The sequence below is a fragment of the Netta rufina genome (genome assembly GCF_964035555.1).
Source record: "Netta rufina genome assembly, chromosome: 1".
In the NCBI taxonomy this organism is placed as follows: domain Eukaryota; kingdom Metazoa; phylum Chordata; class Aves; order Anseriformes; family Anatidae; genus Netta; species Netta rufina.
Window position 1 is genome coordinate 182346032 of NC_140123.1, and position 20688 is coordinate 182366719.

Sequence of the window (20688 nt, forward strand, 5' to 3'; positions counted from 1 at the left end):
GTCATTGAGACTGGTAGGGAAGGACAAAACCAATATTGTGAAAAATGACACGGAAATTCACCTGTTAGAAAAATGGACTAACAAAATCACAAAATATCCTGAGTTGGAAGAGACCCCCAAGGATCATTGAATTCAACTCCAGGCTCCACATGGGAACACTCAAAAATCAGGCCATCTGTCTGAGAGCACTATCCAAATGCTCCTTGAACTGGTAGGGCTGGTGCCGTGCCCACTGCCCTGGGGAGCCTGTCCCAGTGCCCGACCACCCTCTGGGTGCAGAACCTTTCCCTAACCCCCAGCCTGACCCTCCCCTGTCCCAGCTCCATGCCGTTCCCTCGGGTCCTGTCGCTGTCCCCAGAGAGCAGAGCTCAGCGCCTGCCCCTCCGCTCCCCTCGTGAGGGAGCTGCAGGCCGCCATGAGGCCTCCCCTCAGCCTGCTCTGCTCTGGGCTGAACAAACCAAGGGACCTCAGCCACTCCTCATATGTCTTCCCCTCTAGGCCCTTCACCATCTTTGTAGCCCTCCTTTGGACAATCTCTACTGGTTTTATGTCCTTCTTATATTGAGGTGCCCAGAACTGCACACAGTGCTGGAGGTGAGGCCGCCCAGTGCACAGCAGAGCAGGACAATCCCTTCCCTCGCCCAGCTGGCAGTGCTGGGTCTGACGCACCCCATGGTATGCTTGGCTCTCCTGGCTGCCAGGGCACACTGCTGGCTCACATTCAACATGCTGTCAAACAAAATCCCCAGTTCCCTTTCAGTGGGGCTGCTCTCCAGCCTCTCATCCCCATCTGCATATATAACCAAAATTGCCTCAGGTGCAGAATTTGCTGTTTGGTCTTGTTAAAATTCATATGACTGGTGATTGCCCAGCTCTCTAATTTGTCAAAATCTCTCTGCCCTAGAGGGAGTCAGCAGTTCCTCCCAGTTTAGTGTCATCTGCAAACTTACTCAGTATACGTTCAAATCCTACATCCAAGTAATTTATGGAAATAGTAAAGCCCTAAAATGGAGCCCTGGGGAACCCCAATAGTGACTGGCCACCAGCCTGATGTAACCCTGTTTACAATAAACCTTAGAGCCCAACCCACCATCCGATTGTTCACCCATCATATTATCTACCTATGTGCTGGACATTTGTTCCGTAAGGCTATTGTGAGAAACACTATCAAAAGTTTTGCTGAAATCCAAAAAGATTACATCTACTGTCTTCCATTGGTCATCTATATGGGTATCGTCATAAAAGGAAATTAAGTTAGTTAAACAGGACTTTACCCTCAAGAACTCATGTTGGCTGTGACCTGTACCATCTTTCAGATGTTTTTCAATAATTCCCAGAATAATCTCCATAATTTTACCAGAAACTGAAGTGAGACTGACAGGCCTGTAATTACCTGGGTCTTCTTTCTTACCCTTCTTGAAAACTGGGACAAAATTTGCTAGTTTCCTGAGAGTTTTCAGGGACCCTCCTCAGATTCCAAAGACTTTTGGACGAGAGGTCTTGTGATAACATTGGCCAGCTCTTTGAGTATCCAGGGGTGAATCCCATTTTTCCTGCACTTATATGCATCCAGCTGGAGCAGCAAACCCTGCACAAATTTGCAACTAGCTGGGATTTTATTTTTCCCACAATCAGGGTCCTCCATCCAACCCAGGGCTAACTGGCTTAGCATAGTGGTTTCCATGCTTCTTTCCCACCTATACACCATCTCCAGCTGCTGCAGCAGCACCAGGAAACACCCCTGGCCATAGCAGGTCCCCAAGCTGAGTCAAATTAATTAAACCTCTGAAGCAATACAAGTACCAACACCCATCCTGCAGACTGCTATTCCCATGGAGACTCTGCAGATGTTCGAGCTTGAAAGTCACCTCACAGCATTATTGTCATGCTTTATTTCATATCTCACTGTGAGAGTGGCTGCAATTACCCACCCTGCACAAACCTAGGCGGGGAACTAGACCCTTCTCCAAAGAGCTTACCACCCACATGCTGTATTAGGAAGATGGTTATACCCATCACCTCTCCCTACCATTGTACAGGTGCAAATCCAAAGCACTTATTTACAGAAAAATAATTATTTACACCAAAAAAAAAAGACCGAAAAAAAATAAAAAGTATGTTAAAATACCGTAAGCAGACATTTCCAAAAAATGGAAATTTAGGAAGAATAATCTCTTATGTAGAGCACATGCTGCACAGTTTGCGCATGTGGCCAAGTAATTACTGCACAAAGTTTCTGAAAAGCTCCCAAGTCCCTGTAGATCAGCAAGGATCCACAGAGATGCTGGCTCTGGGGACTACTGGACAGCAGTGCAAACACAAGCTACACTACTTGCTGCTCAGAAAAGTCTTAGAAAGGATAAAACTCTGAAGAGCGGGCCCTAAGCTACTTTGACACATACTAAACTTTACAGGACTTCACAGTACAGAAATCAAAGGAACAGCATCAGCAAGGGAAAATTCAGAGTAGTAGTCATTATAGGATAATACTAAGGAGTACCAGCAGGCATTGGTCCCAACAGAAGACCTCGTGGAACCCATCAGAATGGGCATTACCTTCAAAACACCATTTTTGTGGTTATGTCCTTCCTACAAATCTTGTAACTTTTCTATGAAAAGAAAGCAATTGATCGAAATGACATAATCTGAAGACAGGCTATAATAAACAACACTTTTCAAGTTTTACTTTTTCAAGTAAAATTCCTTCATATAACTTCAGTCATGAAGTTATTTGATGAAAGGCCTGATTCTTGCCTGACACACAAAATTCACACTGCAGTCAGCAGGTTCTCATTTAGGATATAAATAAAATCAACATACTACAGAGTAAGTTAAAGGATCTCAGTGTCTTTACACTCTTCACGATGCCTTGGTGTTTTCATGTTTTTATAAATTAACACAGTTTAGACACAGAACAAGGAGAAAATCTGGATTCTTTGAAATCTGAAAAAAAGAAATATATAGCAAAAGCTATGTAATTGAACTTGATGAACAAAAATCACCACGTTAGCGTCTTTTTTTTTTCCTGCAGCTAAAAGACAGTGGTGTAATTAAGTTACTTTCCAAATTTGTTTTTAATTACAGAGAAACTGTCTGCATTTTAATACTTAGATAACTTTAAGGGATTAAGGTGCAAGATGGTCACAATTTAAAAATGCTCAACCACAGCAGTATTCAAATTCAGTTCATTTGTTGCCTGGAGGAAACATCCATTAACAAACAGCACTAACATTAATGCCTGCATCTCCTGCAGAAAACACACATAACTGACACAAATTATGCCCGATCTAGATAGACTGCCGCCCTCCATTTAACGATGTTCTCACAGTTTTGCTCTAATACCTGTTCATAATCAGCCTCAAAACTGAGAAATACCCAGCTACCCCCATTATCCTCAAATTCATTTTATTTCTGCTTATGCAACATATTCATCGTTGGTAGCCTGCAATTAAAGAGTACACAAATATACTTCCCTAGGCAAAAGTAGTACTTTGTCACTAAACTGAAAGCTCTTGTTGACAAATAAATACTATAAAATTTTGTAGTGATCATTCAGAGGAGTATTAGCTTCGAACTCCTACTGAGCTATTAAGGTATTAAGCTCTAAACCAGTATTAAGGACCTGGTTCAAGTTTACTCTAAGAGCCATTTGGAATTTTCAGTATTAAAACAGAAACAAAGCATGTTTTTCTGATTTACTGCAACACCACAGTACCAACAGAATAATAATCAGATCTTAAATAAATAAGCCACTTCTCAGAGCAGCAGAGAACTGATAAACCACAAGCACATGTAACATCTGTTATATATACAAGTTCTGAGGATTGTCAAAATTATACTAGAAAAAAAAAAAGTAAAAATTAACACACAATTTTGATTTTTCTGAAGCTATCAAATCCTACCAATTATTTTACAAGACTGGCAGACGTCCCCTTGTTCTCAGACCAAACTGAAACAAAATGAACCTCCTAAACATGAGGACTAAGAAGTCCTCATGCACACCCATTTCAATTACAATCTAAGACTTCCTTATTCTACGAATTGTACAAAGGTGAGGGGTTTGTCAGAATAAATGCAGTTCAACATTTAAAAAAAAAAAAAAAAAAAAAAGGAAAGAAAGAAAGAAAAGGCTTTCAAAATATAGCAGCAGGAGCACAATTCCTGTCAAAAATACTTTCAGGCAAGTCTTCAAGTAAGCCACCATCCTTTCAACAGAAATCGTTATTGCAAAGGACTCCAAATGAGACCACAGAGAGCTCAGAGATCCCAGCAGAAAATTACAGCACAACAAAATTTTATCCATCCCAGCCAACAAACTAAACTTCTGTTTTCTGAAATACTGCAAAGGACTTTTCTGAAGTACCAGAATGGATATTTACATAAGCCAATTTTAGCCTAGCGAGGCTAATCTCATCAGGTTCCCTCTAGAATCAGCAGACTACATAAATTTGTTTTAAATCACTTTCTAAAGAAGCTTTCCTCCTTCTGTTATCCAAAGCAGAAGTCAGACAGATTAGCCTTGCAGTTAAAGTTGTTTTTGCATGACAGTGATAAATATAAGAACAAGGATATAGTACAAGCCTGTAAGAAAACCCACAAACAAGCATCATGGAAAAAAAAAAAAAAAAACAAACAGTTTTGCCAACCAAACACTGTACATAACTCGGAAAGCAAAACATTATTTTTGTGGCTGGTGAAACAAAATAAAGGCTGTCCCATTTTGGAAAAGATTCTGCAGTAGAAAGCCAAATATATGTGTGTTTGTGTTTATTTATTTTTTTAATAAGAGATTAAATCCAACTAAAAAGTCACTGGGGTATCTAGGGTAGAATAGAAGAAGAACTATAAATGTGCCCTTCAGGTTTCTGTTAGAAAAAAGCCAGGCAGTCTCTCTGCAAATCTAGTAGGCATTAATTTAGTCTTTGTGCTCCACAACATCATTGTCCTTCACTATTAATTCTCACACATCCTGGTAGCTACTTGACTTCTTGTCATGTTAGCTCTATTGTGTCTCTGATTCTCTTCCTCCACCGGCCTACTTTTATTGAGAGACTTCAAATTGAATCTAGCACTTTTGACATTTAACACAGTTTGGAACACAATGGATGGTTTCAGGAGTTGAAAAATCCTTCCTAACAGCTGTTATTTTTATTCTCCAAAAGTAACTGAAGAAATTGTTACATTATATGTAACAAAATGTCAAACTATACCGTCAATTAGTTTGTGGGAAAAAACATGATAAGGAACTTTGTCAACATCATGGAAGCCCACCTTCAAGGATTGGGCTTGTCCTAGTATTGATCTCGATTTGTATGTCACAGCAAAGAACCAGCATGGTTCTCTGTTCCAGGCCTGGTTCCTCATGGACTCATTCCCAATTTCACACCCAAAAGAGCACACTTAAGTACCACCATTCATCTTCCTTCGTCTAAAAGTAATATTCAAGGTAAAGAAAGAAAAATATCTCACAGTAACTTTGGCTCAGGAATTACCTAAGCTATATTGGTGGCACTCAAGGAGTAAGTGTTGGACTACTACCAGACTGCCTGTTGAGGTGCTTGGTTCAGCTTGAACACCTTTGCTTAAGTCCTCTCCTCTCACTTTCCAGAATCAAACATAGAAGTGTGAACTGTGGCTGCAAAGTAGGCGAGCTGCAGTTGGCTATAAAAACCATACCGAAAACAAAATATCCTCCCTCATGCCTAATTTACTTCATCTCTTCAGAAAAACACTGTGAAAAAAGATCTGAGAATCTCAGTGTCTTTGTCAATAGATGTGCTCCTGATTTTCAGTGTCTACCTCCACAGTTAAAGGACCTTCTGACATCTATAAGAGAAAAAGGTGTGCAGGTAGGAAGTTAGTGCTTCAAGAGTGCTGCCTCTGGAGGTCTTCATTAAAAAAGACAGCAGATGCTCAAAACCTCAGCATTAACAACATTAACTTCTTTCAAAACAAAACAAAACAAAACAAACAAACAAAAAAGAATTGCTCTGCAAACCTTTTTGCTGCAATGCAAGAGAAAAAAAAAGTTTGGAAAAAAGAAACCGGATCATGAAGACTGCACAAAGCCATCTGAAATACCCATATTTTTATTCTTACCTCCTGATAAAGGTCACTGAGATCCTCATGATGTGCCTGCTTAGAGCATCCTGGGAACTCTCTGACACAACAGGAGTCAGGTGGCCAGTCCATCTCTGTCATTTCCAGCCAGTCTGTGAAGTACACCACCCCACAACATTTAAACTGCAAAGGAAGGATTAACCAAGATCAGCAATAATGATGCTACTTCTTCACAAAACTAGGTCATCAAACAAGTTAAATAAATTCCTATTAAAACATTTTGAAATATTTAAGTAGGACTAAAACACAAACAAGAGCTTTCAGGTACATTCCTCTGCTTTGACAGAAAAGTGGTGTGAAAGAAGTAATGCAGTGACCAATGAACACTTCAGAAACAGCCAGTGATACTGCTCTGTCCTTTAAAACCCCACTGTTCCTTCAAAGGAGGCTTTGCAGAAATTCCCATACTTTTCAGTTTTGCTATCCATATTACTGTAGACTAATGCATGATAATCTCATGGCAAGAGTGACCAACCACATCTGTGGCTAAAGCAAATTGTACGAAAAGATTATTGCGGTCTTACTAGTAAGGACTATTCCTGCAAGGCTACAGCTACGGACATATCTGTTGAAAAATAGATCTGAAAAAGCATACAGCAGAGATTTATCTGAAAATAGTAAAAAAAAAAAAAAAAAAAAAAAAAAAAAAAGTTTAAAAAGTGAGAAAAGGTAGAGACATTACAAATACTGAAAGACAAAATGTAAATGGAAGAATAGGGCATCATAGTAAAATATAATAATAAAACACAGCAACAGAAACAATCATAAAAGTGGGAACTCTGGCTGCAAAGCAGATGAGCCATAATTGGCTATAAAAACCACCAGGACTAACAACCTGTCTTCTCTGAAGAGCACACCAGAAGACTTAAAGCCAAATGACTAGCCTACCACATTCCTAGCTGCATTCACATAAAAAACAGCTGAAGCAGCTATGTCAGATTTTTTTTTCAGCATTGGATGGGGAGTTGATATGACTGAGAAAAGGCCTTGTAAGAGGAACAAAATGGTGCTGTCCGTCTGAATGTCCTCCAGTACCAATCTCAGTGCTTACAATTCATCTAGCAAAGACCCATGGACTTGAGAACATTTGCCCCATTTACCCACCTCACAGCCAGACTTCTGTATATGATTAATCCACTTCTCAGTCATATTCAAACAGATCAGTGCCCAGATACAATGCTTGTACTCCACTCCTCTTACATACCCCACTTCTTCCATTTCTGAATTTCAGCACAGCTTTAGCGCCCCTATTTTTATCATTGCAACCATAAAGTCAACCTCATTGAACAGTCTCCTTATTATCGAGTCTTTTTTCCCCAACCCCAGTTCTTCCTTCCTGCCTTGAAACAACCCTTCCCGCCTTCCTTAGCATAGTCACAACTCTGGCATTAGACCAGCAAGGGAGGTGGTAGCGGTGGTGGGAAAAACATTTCCCGTCTCTCTCAGATGTTAAATAATACAGAAGAAAGAGCACACAGCTGATCAGAGATGACTTTTTAGGAATTGGAAAAAAATCATAATGCTGACTAAAGAAGGGCTTCATGCAGAGTGCTCATTCAGACATAAAATACATACCATGTTCACCCATTCACCATCTAAGTTATGAGTAGGCAGAACAAAAACGAGACTTCAACAGTTTAGTAGAAGTGGTAAAAGAGCCTTCTTAAATTCACTTCAAAGTTTCTCAAAATTCCTTTGGTCACAGATAAAACATCAGAAATTTAACTTAAAAAAGAAATTCTTCTCCCCTAGAAGAGTTAAGGCATGGCTTCTTTAGCAAAGAAGCAGATGTTTTATTACTAGTATTCACCTTAAAACCATTATTATGACACTACTATAACCAGGACCATAAAAGGCAGCTTTTTATTTAATCAACCTATGCATTTAAATCAAGATACAATATCAGCTCTATTCAAGGAATTCAAGACCATCTGATTATGTTATCTCAGGCTGCAGAACAGACACACGCTCTACGTGCATATGAAGGATTACTGTTTAATGTAGCACTTGAATAGCCAGAGCAAGGGTGAGGGGTTTAAATGCATGTAGTCCTCGCTCTCTGTTTTAGGTTTTAGTATAAATACAGACTAACCAAGCACAGCTAGGAAATGTTTAAATAAACAGGAAATCTGTGCAACACCAATAGACTTAAACATTTCAACAAGGGCAGCACAATGATAGGCATTTAAAGAGTTCTCTTCCTGCACATGAGTTACATTTGTAGTTAATGGGTTTTACCTTGGGCAATTTCATTTTTGTAACATAATACTTCATTCTTTAAAAATAGTTCTGAATTTTAGTAGGCTACAGGGCAAAGCTGTGAATACATAAGGCAGTTTTTTGCTTTGTTTTTTTGACTCCTGGTCAAAGGAAATAAAAACCCTGATCACTTTTTGCTAACCTCAGCAAAAGAGACAGCACTGGCATCCTTTTGGAAGCTTCCTGTGCCACTCAAGTCCAGGTAACCACGGTTCTTATACATGACAGCTCCATGAAAGGAAACTAACAGAGCATACAGGAAGGGTAGCATAGCTTAATATTAAAATAGAACATAGAATTGTTCGTTTTATTTTACCTGAAGAATTTCATTTCTATATAAGCCATATTCTTAACTTTTATAATAATCCTAAAACGTGTTGGTATCCTAACATTACTAGCAGAAAAAAAGACAGTGCTAGCACTTTCATTGAGTTTAGTAACATTCTTACTTTTAACATATACAAAGAGAGTTTTAATATGTTCTGAGTGTTATTTTGAATTAGGCTTCACATAACACCACGATTACACACTAACTAGATATAGATCTTCTGACTCCTGAACTGCTGGATACTTTGATGATATTGAGAATTACTTATATGACTGAACAGAAATAAGCTCTTGAGGTTGTCATGTCTGTCCACTACTAGTATTGGTAGCTTTTGTAGTAGCAGTAGTTCAGTAGTGTAAGCTACCAAACACTGGTCATTTATTTTAATTTACTTTTTGAGGTGCAGGTCTTTATAACATATTGATATTAAAATTTATATAACATGGATACACATGAACTTACCTGTATTAGGCAAAGCTACAGTATGTCATGTAAATAATATAATTTCTAAGAAAACAGGAGATCAAGTTGTAGAATATACAAAATAGTGTCTTTAGGACCTACAGAACCTCAAAAGCAGGCTATCAAGTGATGTAAGAGACATTGTCACTACACAGGGTTTCATTTAACTTGCATTCATCTATTCACTTAAAAATAAAGTTTTTCCTTTAGCAGATACATAACACTAAACATGTATTATTTCAGTTCATGAATTAACCATCTTCTTACCTCCTTCTGAAAGAAATTCCAGGCGTGGGTCAGCCACTGGTATCTAGGTAGGCCATAATTGGTCATCCTGGCTTTCAGAGTGATCATATCAGACCATTGTACTGGAACCTAGAACAAGGAAAGAAAAGTGATTGACACAACAGAAGGCCAGTTAGCTTGTGGCTCCAAACCGAGAACCTTCATCTACTCCGAGATCTTTTAAGTGCAATAACCAAAACAACTCTGTTTTCAAATAAAACAGGAAAAATAAATGTTTCAACTTTTATGACACCAAATCTTTATAAACCTTTATAACAATAGCAGGAAAAAGTTATTTGGATCTTTTTCTGGTAATGTAGTGTACACTGAAAAGGAGCTATCGCATTTTTGAGAGATTCAAAGATTGTCGTGTACAATTTGATTATATTATTACCAGATTTTATCTGGCATAAAATTTGAACCAAGCCCCATCCCAGTCATCAGGGATGGAATTCGTCTGCTCCAATTTAGTTATCTCCTTGTTGCCTTCTTAGTCAATACAATGAAACAGGCAGCTGTCCAGGGTAATTCATCTCATCGCAAGATAAATATTTTACACAAGGCGGATGAATCATTCCCTTGAAGCCCCAAATCCACTTTCTTCAATGTCTATGGTGACAAACGCAGATTTAAATATCTATCTTTTAAATTTGTAACATTGAGATTAATTCTGCCCTGATCATCTTTCCAGTAGCTTTCTGGCTTTGACTGAAGTTGAGCACACAGGTATCTTGAATGTGCTCAATTAAGAACAGTAACAAGTTTAGAAAATGAGGACCTGTGAAATTTTTCTTCACACACACCCATTGCCTTGTAAATCTTCTCGTCTGAAAGAATAATTGTTAAATCATTTTTTAAAACCTGACTACACAGAAGTGAGGAGCTGGTGCTCTCATCAGACGACGACCTCTAATTGGTAATTTGTTAGAAATAAAGTAAGCAAACACTATGGCACTGGGCATACAGTGCAGTTAAGAAGCAAGGAAAGAAACTGGCTTCCTGTTTAGCAGCTCAAATTTCAGTGTGCCAAAGTGAAACAAGGAGTTGAAGACTTCATAGTTGCCCTTCTAGGCACGCATACCATTTGTGCTGAGTTTTGCCTTGTTCCCACCAGCCTTAACAGTCACGGTGAAAGCAATCACAACTGCAATATAGGCTTTCATTTGGAGGGCTGGGGAGCCAAGCTACTCTGGTGGCTATGACTGAGCTCTCCAGTTCAATTTGGAGCAAACAGTAATAGCACTGTGTGAATATAAATAAATATAACTTGAGAAGAAAAAGAAAATCACAATGCTTTCCAAGAAGCCTGGTCCTTGTCCTTTGTATATTATGAATATATTAATAATAATAACAACCCAGAAATTTAACACACCTTTCACTTTGCAGAATTTTTATTCCTTGTGCTATAAAGCTTTGAATTCACCATTGTCCACATGAAAAATATATGGTAGCAGTACAGCACTAAGAATACTTATGAAAACAATGTCACAGAATACTTGCAAACATTATACTAGTCACTGTAATAAAATAATTTGCTTTTGTACTCAATGCTGATTTTCAGTGCCGTGTAAAGAGAAATGTACTCTTTTTTCTTTGGATAATACTCTATATCACTGTCATTAAGATTTTATTTGCTAGACTGTTTTATTATCTTGAGTTGAATACAGTCCTAGGTTACACACATAACAAAAGGTGTCCTTTATGAAAACAACTAGAAGGAGGAAAAAAAAACAGAAAGTGAGAGATGGAAGTTAAAAACAAAACAAATCAAACTAAAACCCACTGTAGGAAGGCAATTTGAATTCTGGAGCTAAGGAGGGACACTGTCTGGAATCTGTATGTTTGACTACTACCAGAATATCTAGACATCAAACTGAGGACATCAATGCATCTGCTAAGCAGCTTCCTGCCAGCTCATATGCATAGTACTGCACAATAACACAGAACCATGAGATACATTCATTTGACTGTGCAGCGTATGTTTAGTTTTATAACAACGCCTTCATGCAGCATGTAAATAAACAAAAGTGTAGAAACAAGGGTTTGAATTTGGCACACAAAGTGCAGTTTGCTGTTCAGATCTGCTTGTTAGGATTATTTTTCTAATATATACCAAGGCCTGACCAATGCCCAAGTAAGCTGAGAACCAACAGTGGCTGTTCATTCTTGTGGGTGGAAAAAATAGTCACGAGGCACACTTCATGCTGAGAGCTACCATGAGCTAGAAGGAAAATTGTTTATACAAGGGCTCTTACAGTAGATTTGACCATATGCCAAAGAAAGACCATTTTGGATTAGCAGAGGTGCCTCTGCCTCAGTGACGTTTTTGACAACATCACACACCCACCTACACTAATGCTAACTGATTCTCAGAGATCCACAAGGGGTTCTTGTGATTTCATGCTACACTGAAACCAACATGACAGTGAGCCATTCCCCGGGGATACAAGGCAGTCATCTCATCTCCATGCAGCAGAGTAGGAGAAAGCATGCTGCAGGGAAGTGACCCGCACAGGTATGAAAGAATCACTGAGAAACAGCTGTGCTTTTCCAAACCACCACATTTCCTATGGGTGTCAGCAGCAGGTAACCTGAGTCTGGCCCATCTCATTACACGAGGAGCACTGGTGTTAAGACAAAGAAGGAGAAGGAAAGGTAATTAGTTGGAAAGAGAAAACAGTATTTCAAAGGATACACAGTATTTCAGAGGATAAGGAAATGGGTATAAAAGACAGGAAAAGACAAATAGAAAAGCAATTTCCAAAGAGATCTTTTTCTATTCTATTTGGATGTTCAAAGTTCACATTCGTATTCTTGAATTCCTGGAAGAGAGAGGAAAACCTGAAAGAGCATGGATTACTGGGTTCCCTGTGACCCACTGCCAAAGGTACAAACATAGAGCTCAGTGCTGTTAAGGGGAGAGGGGCCCAGGGAAAGCCATGGGTTTTTCTGGGGGGAAGAAGTATCACCAGGGCCTTAACATGGGTATCTGGGCTTTTATCAAAATGTTCCAGGTTAGAGTTTCAGTCGCATAGCAGGTAACTGAACAGTTACCCCCATAGCTTGGGGGTTGCCCCAAAACACACACATAGCTTCAGGTTTTCTATCTGAATGGAAAAGGCTGGAGAAGGCACATACTGGCGCACCGAAGGTTATGTCATTCCAGGCAGCTTCCACCGACAAGATTTATGTGGGAAGATGTTAAGTTATAATTGTCAGCCTTGGCAAAACCCTGGAGAGGGCAGCTGTGCCCATAGGATGATGCATGCCTCTCACCTGCATTCCCAGTTTTAAAATGCATCAATGTGAGTTGACATTTAAAGCAAAGAGATAGACTTAATCACTGTTATATTAAAACACCCTGTTGGAATCTGTATAGCAAGGGAATGAATTCTGATGCAAAATGCTGCCACGTAACTTCAGATTTCAAATCTGCCAGAAATTCCTCTAATCCCAGTACTGTGTAAACATCAGGAAAGCTCCCTCCCATCTTACTGCAGCAATGAAATGCTACACACTGCTGAAAAGACCAATATGTTGGGCATATTTTGGCAGCTTGCAGAAAAATATTTGTCTTGCTATTCATATAAATGTACCAGACTGAACGCAAGACAAAAGGATGTAGCAGCCAGCAGAATAACATTTCATTCTATTTTTTTGCTCAACACCTACCCGTTTTCCTGCATGACGGTACAGCTACACAAACTAGACTGAGATAAAACCTCTTCACAAGTTTACAGAAGAGTGTTTTATAGCTCAGACATGCTTTGCTTAAAACTGGTATTTATAGCTTGTGGAGGCAGTGCGATTTCAGAAGGCAGCAAGTTCTTTAGTGAAAGTATACACTGTTTACAATATAGTACACTGAGCTTGAGCTTTTCTTTAAAACATTAAGAACTTTTATAGCAAAATCCCTACAAATTCTCACATCTCCTCCCTCAAAATACTTATCTTAAAAACTGAAGATCATATTTAATCCTTAAAATTTCCACTGGCTTCAATGAGAATCTGCCTAAGCAAGAATTAACTAAAAATAAAGTCCTTAAATAAATCAGGGGCTGCAGATTTGTCTCTCAAATACAGAGTGGGTGGGGAGAAACCCAGACAGGACCTTCCAGACAGACGTGACTTTCCAGAAGAATTCTGTTTAAAAAAAAAAAGACAGTCACATGAAATTAGACTGTCAGAATAATGTACAAAGATAAACACTACAGCAATTAGAAAACAGCTAGCTAATGGAAATCTTTGTTTTCTTCTCTTGAAAAAATGCAGCCTCCTTTGCTGACTCACCGTTATTTCCTGCTCATAGGTCCAAACACCACAGGCCAGTTCAACACAGAATATTACAAGCAAGCTTCCAAAGTACTGCAGAAAACAGAATGGCCTTAGTTACTTTTGAAATTCATGTTAGTTTTGAAGAAAAAAAAAAAAAAAAGACTTAAAAATATTAAAGGACATCTCAAAACATCACTAATATTTCACATGACTGAGGACATGGAATCTGAAATACATTGTTTGTTAACAAAATATTAAAAGATTCATGAAGCAAACTTTCTAAAGATTTAAGTCATGTAAATTTGTAAATTTTCTTACTGACTTAACATGAAGCATATGAAACGTTACAATGGGGAAAACAATCTTATTTCACCTCAGAAAGCCCTTCACTTTTTTCACTTTACTCACTTAACCAACGTTCCTTGGTTAATAGCCAGAAGTAGGGGAAAAATAATTAAAAGTATTGTCAAGATGTTAACACAAATAAGGGTTCTTGAAAGCTATGCTCTTAAAATTATTTGAAGTATTGGAGATCAGGCATAAATGCACAAATAGTTATTAGTATGGATTGAAATTTTTTTTATCTACTACAAGATCTCATCTTTGAATTATTTTAAAATAGAAAAAAATGTACAAATGAAGGAGCTGTACAGGACTTGGTTAAGACTGTTAAGAAAAGCTGACATTTTTACTCTTCCTAATCACACCAAACTTCTATATAGCATCAACAAAGCCCTCCTGAACTGAAGTAGCATGGAAATTAAGAGTAACTCACGTACGATTTATTTAAAGCAAAGTTCCATTCACTCTCAACTCCAAACATTCTTCCACGTCACTGGACTGACCTTCACCTTGTTCTCAGTCTTAAAGTTAGTCTTAATGGATTTTAATTTTATTTGGAATTTGAAAACAACGAAGCTATGATTTCAAATTTCTCCCATGAGACTGACTGTTTCTATTGTTTCTGATTCACTGTTTTATTAGCTCTCTTCCTCTCCCCTATTCTTGTGCCAAAAGCAGAGACAGAGGTGCAGAGACTTTTGACAGAGTGCTCTAGAAGTTCCTGTGCCCCATGTTAGCTTCCTCATCTATTATTTTAAAGAGGTACTGAATTAGTATATGTGCACAAAGAAACACCATCAAAATATAAATCAGAATAGAAGAAATACACGATTTCTTTAGTAGGATAAATGCCAAAATGCTTCTAAGTTAGTCATTTAATTCTGGAATGCATTTAGGAAGGTATAAAAAACACAAATATGTACTAAGGGTGATAGGTTTTTTTCCTATTAAAAGGTCAACAAACAGTTTTATTCAAAATAGAGAATAGAAATCCACAAGTGTTAGGATTTAATATTCTTCTGTAGAAGATCATTTTCATACACCCGGTCTGGAACTGTATGATTCACCTTGGCAGCTAATGAACAGTGTCTTGCCTTTACTTCTATTTGCTGATCAAACCTAACTCCCTGAATTATCTTGACAGTCACAACAGTCAAATTAAAACTGTGCATGCAAAAATACCAACGCGAATTTTCAAGAGAATCTTGTATTCACATCCTCATCCTATAAAGGCGTGCACTACAAAGATGGTGTTGAAAGCAGAGATCCTGTTTTATCAGTCTCTGCCATGTTACACTGCAGTTTCATAGTCATTGTCACTGAATAACACATTGTGTGTCTTGACAAATCAACACTAAGCACACACAGAGCTCCAGCATAAACCTGCAAAAACCAATATGTTCATTCTGCAAGGGTCCAAAAGAAAAAAAAATGAGTTGTACTTCATAAGAACAATGATGCTTTCTGTAAAAAATAAATTCGTAAGCTTGTAGACAATCTATCCACTGTTACTGTACTGTCTGTAGTTTAAGCAAAGGTGTATTTTCTTTCCTTTTTTTTTTTTTTAATGGAAATCTATTTTGCAAAGTACTCTCTTTGAAAGAAGGAAAGAATGCCACCTGCTTTAGCTCTTACTTCATTTGGAAAAGGACTTAAGGACATTACGGGTAACACTGACATTTTTGAGAGAGAGAACTGAATGTTTAGGTGAAAAGTGAATTTGAGTTCTCATTTCTCAAAGAAAATTTCAGCGTTTTTAAACTGTGACTCAATAATGTGTCTGGGACTACCTGCTATCCCCAGATGTTATATAAAACTCACTGACCATAGTGAAAGTGATACATCTGTGTGTGTATATGTGGCATACTTGGGAAAATGCTTAATTTACATCTCCTGGTAACATGTCATTCATTCACAAACCTTAACATTTGATATTTCCTCATTTTTGTAAGCATACTGTTAAAACACTTTCTGGTAGCAGCTGGAGACAGAAGAGCCAAAACACACTACTTTCTCCAGTTATTGAATATAGCCTATTTATCCAGATTTACTCAAACCATTTCTGGTATGCTAAGAATTGAGTTCCTCTTACTCTTGCTACATCTGGACATGTTATAGCACTGTAGAACCAAGCCTTCTGTCTTGAGAAAGCCCATCAGAGAAAAGACAACAAATGACAAAGAATTTACAGATATGCAGGAATAGATACACTAGGAACTGAGCAACTGCAGGCAGACCAAACTCTCATACACTAGCTTCAGTTTCACTGTGCTGTTGAAGAGGAACATTATAGCTCTCTACATTTAATGGTTTGAAGAACAAGTAATTCTTACAGAATTCGTGTGGGGGGAAAAAAGCCTCTGGAGCCATTATATAAATTTATTACCCCTAACTTCCATCTTCCAAATACAGGAGTTATTCGCTTAAATGCTTATTATTCGTCCCCAGTGGAATTCCCAAGGGAGTCTCAATGTTAAATGCATCTTTCTGCATTTACACACTCCTACTTTTTGCCAAATACAAGGATTTGGTTTCAAAACAAGGTTTAATATTTCTTCCTTGCTTCTACAGGCTAAGTGGTACATGTTGTAAAGGAGACAAACTCACTGTGGAACACCATCATGCTTTAAACCCAAACCCATGCCCCCAAGTCACCGATAATACCTTCACCAGCCCACCTTCCTCATAAACCACTCTTGGCGTCACTGCCAAGGTACCTTCTACCTTTGGTTTTCTCCCCCTCTTCCAGGACATGCCAGGAGACAGGAAGGCACAGAAAGGATTGAGCAGTTTTTTAAAGGTACTTACAAGTCACCACGAAAAAAATCTACATGCAATAATGTAAAGCCATGATCACTCCAAGAATTAGACCTCTTGCGTGGCGAATTCTACAGACTTAACATTTCTCTTCTGCAGGCAGTGGGTAATGACTATCATTCTTGCCCTATTAAGACTATGCAAAACCATCAAAAAATAGAGGTGGCTCCTTCATCCTGTTACAAATCTGGCTGAATTGGTTTCACTGAAGGACTTCCACAAGCAAGGCTGTGGAAAAGACTAAAATTTTGTTGTTTTGAGAAAAGATGGATGACTGAAATGCCAGTAGAAAACACCCTTGAGAGTAGTGAATCAAAGTAAAAATATTTCCCAATTTAAAAAAGAAATAAAGAATACCAGAGACACTGCTTCTCTCTAAGCCAGGGACATGCATGTGGCCAAGATCCTAAACTTCGGTATCCCCACAGTGTCAAATGGATGTTGTCAATTAGCAGGAGCTGGTTCCCCTGTAACTCCCTCGTTTAACTTGCTCACTGACACTGGCCCAGGGGAGGAAGAAAGGAACAAAGCAGCTCGGTAAAGCAGTAGTTTTCCAGCAGAGGCATCTCTCCTAATACCCAGAGCCTTGCACAAGCACCTGGAATCCTCTAGCAACAGATGGGTATGCGTATGCAGCTCTGTCCCCAGAATAGAGAGCTGCTGCATTAATGGCCTGTGGAGGTTTGAACAACTGTACTTTTCCAGCACATCACTCATGAGACAGGCACAAAGGAACGCGAGCTATGGAGTTCAGAATAATCCTTTTCCTCTTCCTTTCTTATGCAAAACAGTAAACAGAAAGTAAGTGGGAATAAAAACAAAGTAATTTCTGTGAAAACTACCTTCAAAGGGATGGGGAAATGACGGGGGGATGAAGGGCCAAGAAAGACATTAAGCATATTCCCTAAACTGTAATGAGACACTGTTCTCCTGGAACACTCTTCATGTGATGCAGGCGTAAAAGTGACCACAGTTTACATGCTCATCCTGCCCTGAATCCACTGATGCAGAAAAGACACATCAATAGCAAGGAAACCTATCACAGTGAACACTCACAGTAAGTGCAAAGACACTGCAAGATCACACTCAGCTACTACAAGTTATAACACCCCTTCTTGTTAAGGAATTGGACAGCCATAAATTCACTGCTCCAGCAAATTCCCATATAATAATACAAAGGCACAGCAAGATAACAGAATGAAAATCCAATAATGCTAAAAATTCAACCACAGAAAAGAAGTAATTCTCAAATGATCAAGAATTAAAAAAAAAAAAAATAAAAATGGGGACTGGCACTGAAATTGTAGGTTTTATTCTTACTCAGATAATTATTCAGATACCTACTTGCATAAATGCTATCAACCTGTTAAATCACCACAAAGGTACATGCTATTTGCAGATACGCATTAAAAACATCAAACTAGTTCAAAACTATTTTTAGAAAGATCTGTGTGGATTGTCTAAATGGATCACAAGTTTTAATCTGAATAAAATTCCTGCACACAGCAGTGGCATCACAGAAGAGGGTACAAGCTCCACATGTCAGTGCTCCATATGTGGAGCATATACACACTGGCATATGCCCAAAATGTCTTCTTCCCTCTCTGTGTAAGGCTTAAAAAAAGGAACTATAAAATTAATTTATCCTAATTAAATTATGACAGGCTTTTGGCTATTCTATTTCCTCTACCAAACTAAGCAAAAGACTACCACCACAGAACACATCACAGGAACACATTTCTTTCTCAATGGTTTCCATCATTTAGATACATATAAAATTGCAATAGTAAGTGCAAAATCATTATGAAGTGGAAAATCATTATGACAAAAATCAAAGATATTTTGCATTAGTTTAAAAAGTTGTTGGTTTTTTTTTGTTTGTTTGTTTGTTTTTCCCCTAACAATTCATGTTCTGTTCTGAGTGTAGTGAATGGCACCATATGAAGTATCTCCCTCACAGAATCTTTTTTATGGCTTTCTGTACTGCAGAGCATAGATTTTTTGGATGCAATTGTGGGTAACTACAGGGAAGGATATAAAGTATGAAGCACGTTTCATGCAGAGATGTAATTCAAGACTCACTGCAGTTATAGAGATTATTTTTTTCTATCTTGAATATGCCACATGATGCTTGCAATTAATCACTGAATAATATTGCAACTTGTCTATGCTTTTGGGCAACAGGTGAAAAGAACTTGTGAAAACTAACCTATTTCGGCTACTAACATGGCAACAGGACCATCAAAAAATGACTCCAGATTTCAGAAAACAGTACATTGTGGGAATTTACAAAAATTTTCTTCCTCTTCCTCCCACTCCAGTCCCCCTATTGTAAATGCTCTTCTCCAAAGTATCTCCAAGACTATGGATTTTTTCAGAGATATTTCACAGTGGAAGAAACCAATTCTAGATACAATTAGCAAAGGAAAAAGAAAACTAGAGTTAAAAATGTAGTCAGCTTCAGCAGTCTTCACTGCAACAGCCAGGGCAACGTGAATATTCCATATTCTATTACCTACCATCAAAATAATCCTGCTGGCACAGATAAAAAACTCCATGACAGTCCTCCACAGATGCCCTTTCAAACTCTAGTGTAAGCTTTATGCCAGAAATTAAGCTAAGAGCAGAAGCCCTAACAGAAATCTGATGACCTAGGATATTTATTGACCTACAAATCACTATTAGCCTCTTGTGACAAGCAGCCGAGGCAGTAAGAGTAGCTATACTACAAAGCTATTTATAGCTCATGTTCCTGAAGTATTAGCACATGGCTTTTTTTTGCTGCTACAGCTGGGTTTGGCAATTTTTTTTGCCAATGACTTATTGAATGCCTCCTCAGCATTCAACTACTATAACCTGTAAAATTAGGGGGCTGTTATGTCAAGCACTGGGAGAATCAAAGACCTAAAAAAATCCCCACTCACTCTTTTAGATCCTGCTCATGGTATTCCCATGTTGTTTGCAGCCTGGAAGTATGATTTGGAAGCAAGAGGCTAGGCAGCTCATGAAAACACAACAGAGACATGGCTCTGCAGCCACCAAATTTCATCAGAAAGGCATAAGAATGGCTTAATTGACCTTTTTCTTTCCTCACACGTTTTGGTTTCCGTATTACGTAACACTCCTTTTACTGGGTCTAGACCCTATTCAGTCTGTTCTTACAGAAGCCTGGTTAGATACTACTGCTCTGGAAAACCTGAGGACACTTCACAGTCTAAGTTCTTCTCTAGACAATGAGTATATCCCATCACACAACATACTAAAAGTATTAGCTTCTTTTGAATTCTGAACAGTGAGAAAGCAAGAGAGCATTCTGTATATGAAAGCAATGGCAAAAGCAAACAACGGCTGGAGTCAGAAAATGCAATATGGTGAAGAAAAAATGAAAGCGTGGGGGATGTTCCAGCTGCTGGCAAATCTGGTCTACAAGACTCTAAATATCATTCAATTTTTGAAGAATAAGTTACACTTGTTAATGAATCATCACTCACGTGCTTTGCATTTCATTTAATAAACATCTATTTTCAAGCTTTAGCTCTCTCCTCCCAAGCGTTTTTCTTTTCTCCCAGAAGATAACATGCTTTTTCCAGACTCAGGAAAAACCACAACTCTCACGTCAGAGCAAACAAAAAGTAACTGCTCAGCAAGTCCAGCCTCCTCAGCCTTGCTGTCTGATGCTCTCACCTTCTTGGGCAACGTGGTCCAAATGGCAAGAGAGGCCAGAAAGATCTGACAGAGAAGGGCAGGGGCTGAGGGAGATTCCAAGGGCAAGCAGCTGCAGAACAGAGCCTTACGGGAAC

General features: G+C 38.5%; 1 protein-coding gene across 3 annotated transcripts in view; it reads right to left on the minus strand.

The window, feature by feature from the left end:
• Positions 1-20688, minus strand: part of TSPAN12 (tetraspanin 12) — a 46817-nt gene that overhangs the window by 2273 nt on the left and 23856 nt on the right. For 2 of the 3 annotated variants that reach the window (XM_084299395.1, XM_084299396.1), the window contains exons 4-6: positions 13745-13819; positions 9437-9544; positions 6100-6243 (exon numbers count right to left, since the gene is read on the minus strand). In XM_084299395.1, coding sequence (XP_084155521.1) covers positions 6100-6243; positions 9437-9544; positions 13745-13819 — 327 coding nt within the window. The remainder of the gene's footprint in view (positions 1-6099; positions 6244-9436; positions 9545-13744; positions 13820-20688) is intronic. The other variant, XM_084299397.1, reaches the window with a different exon arrangement.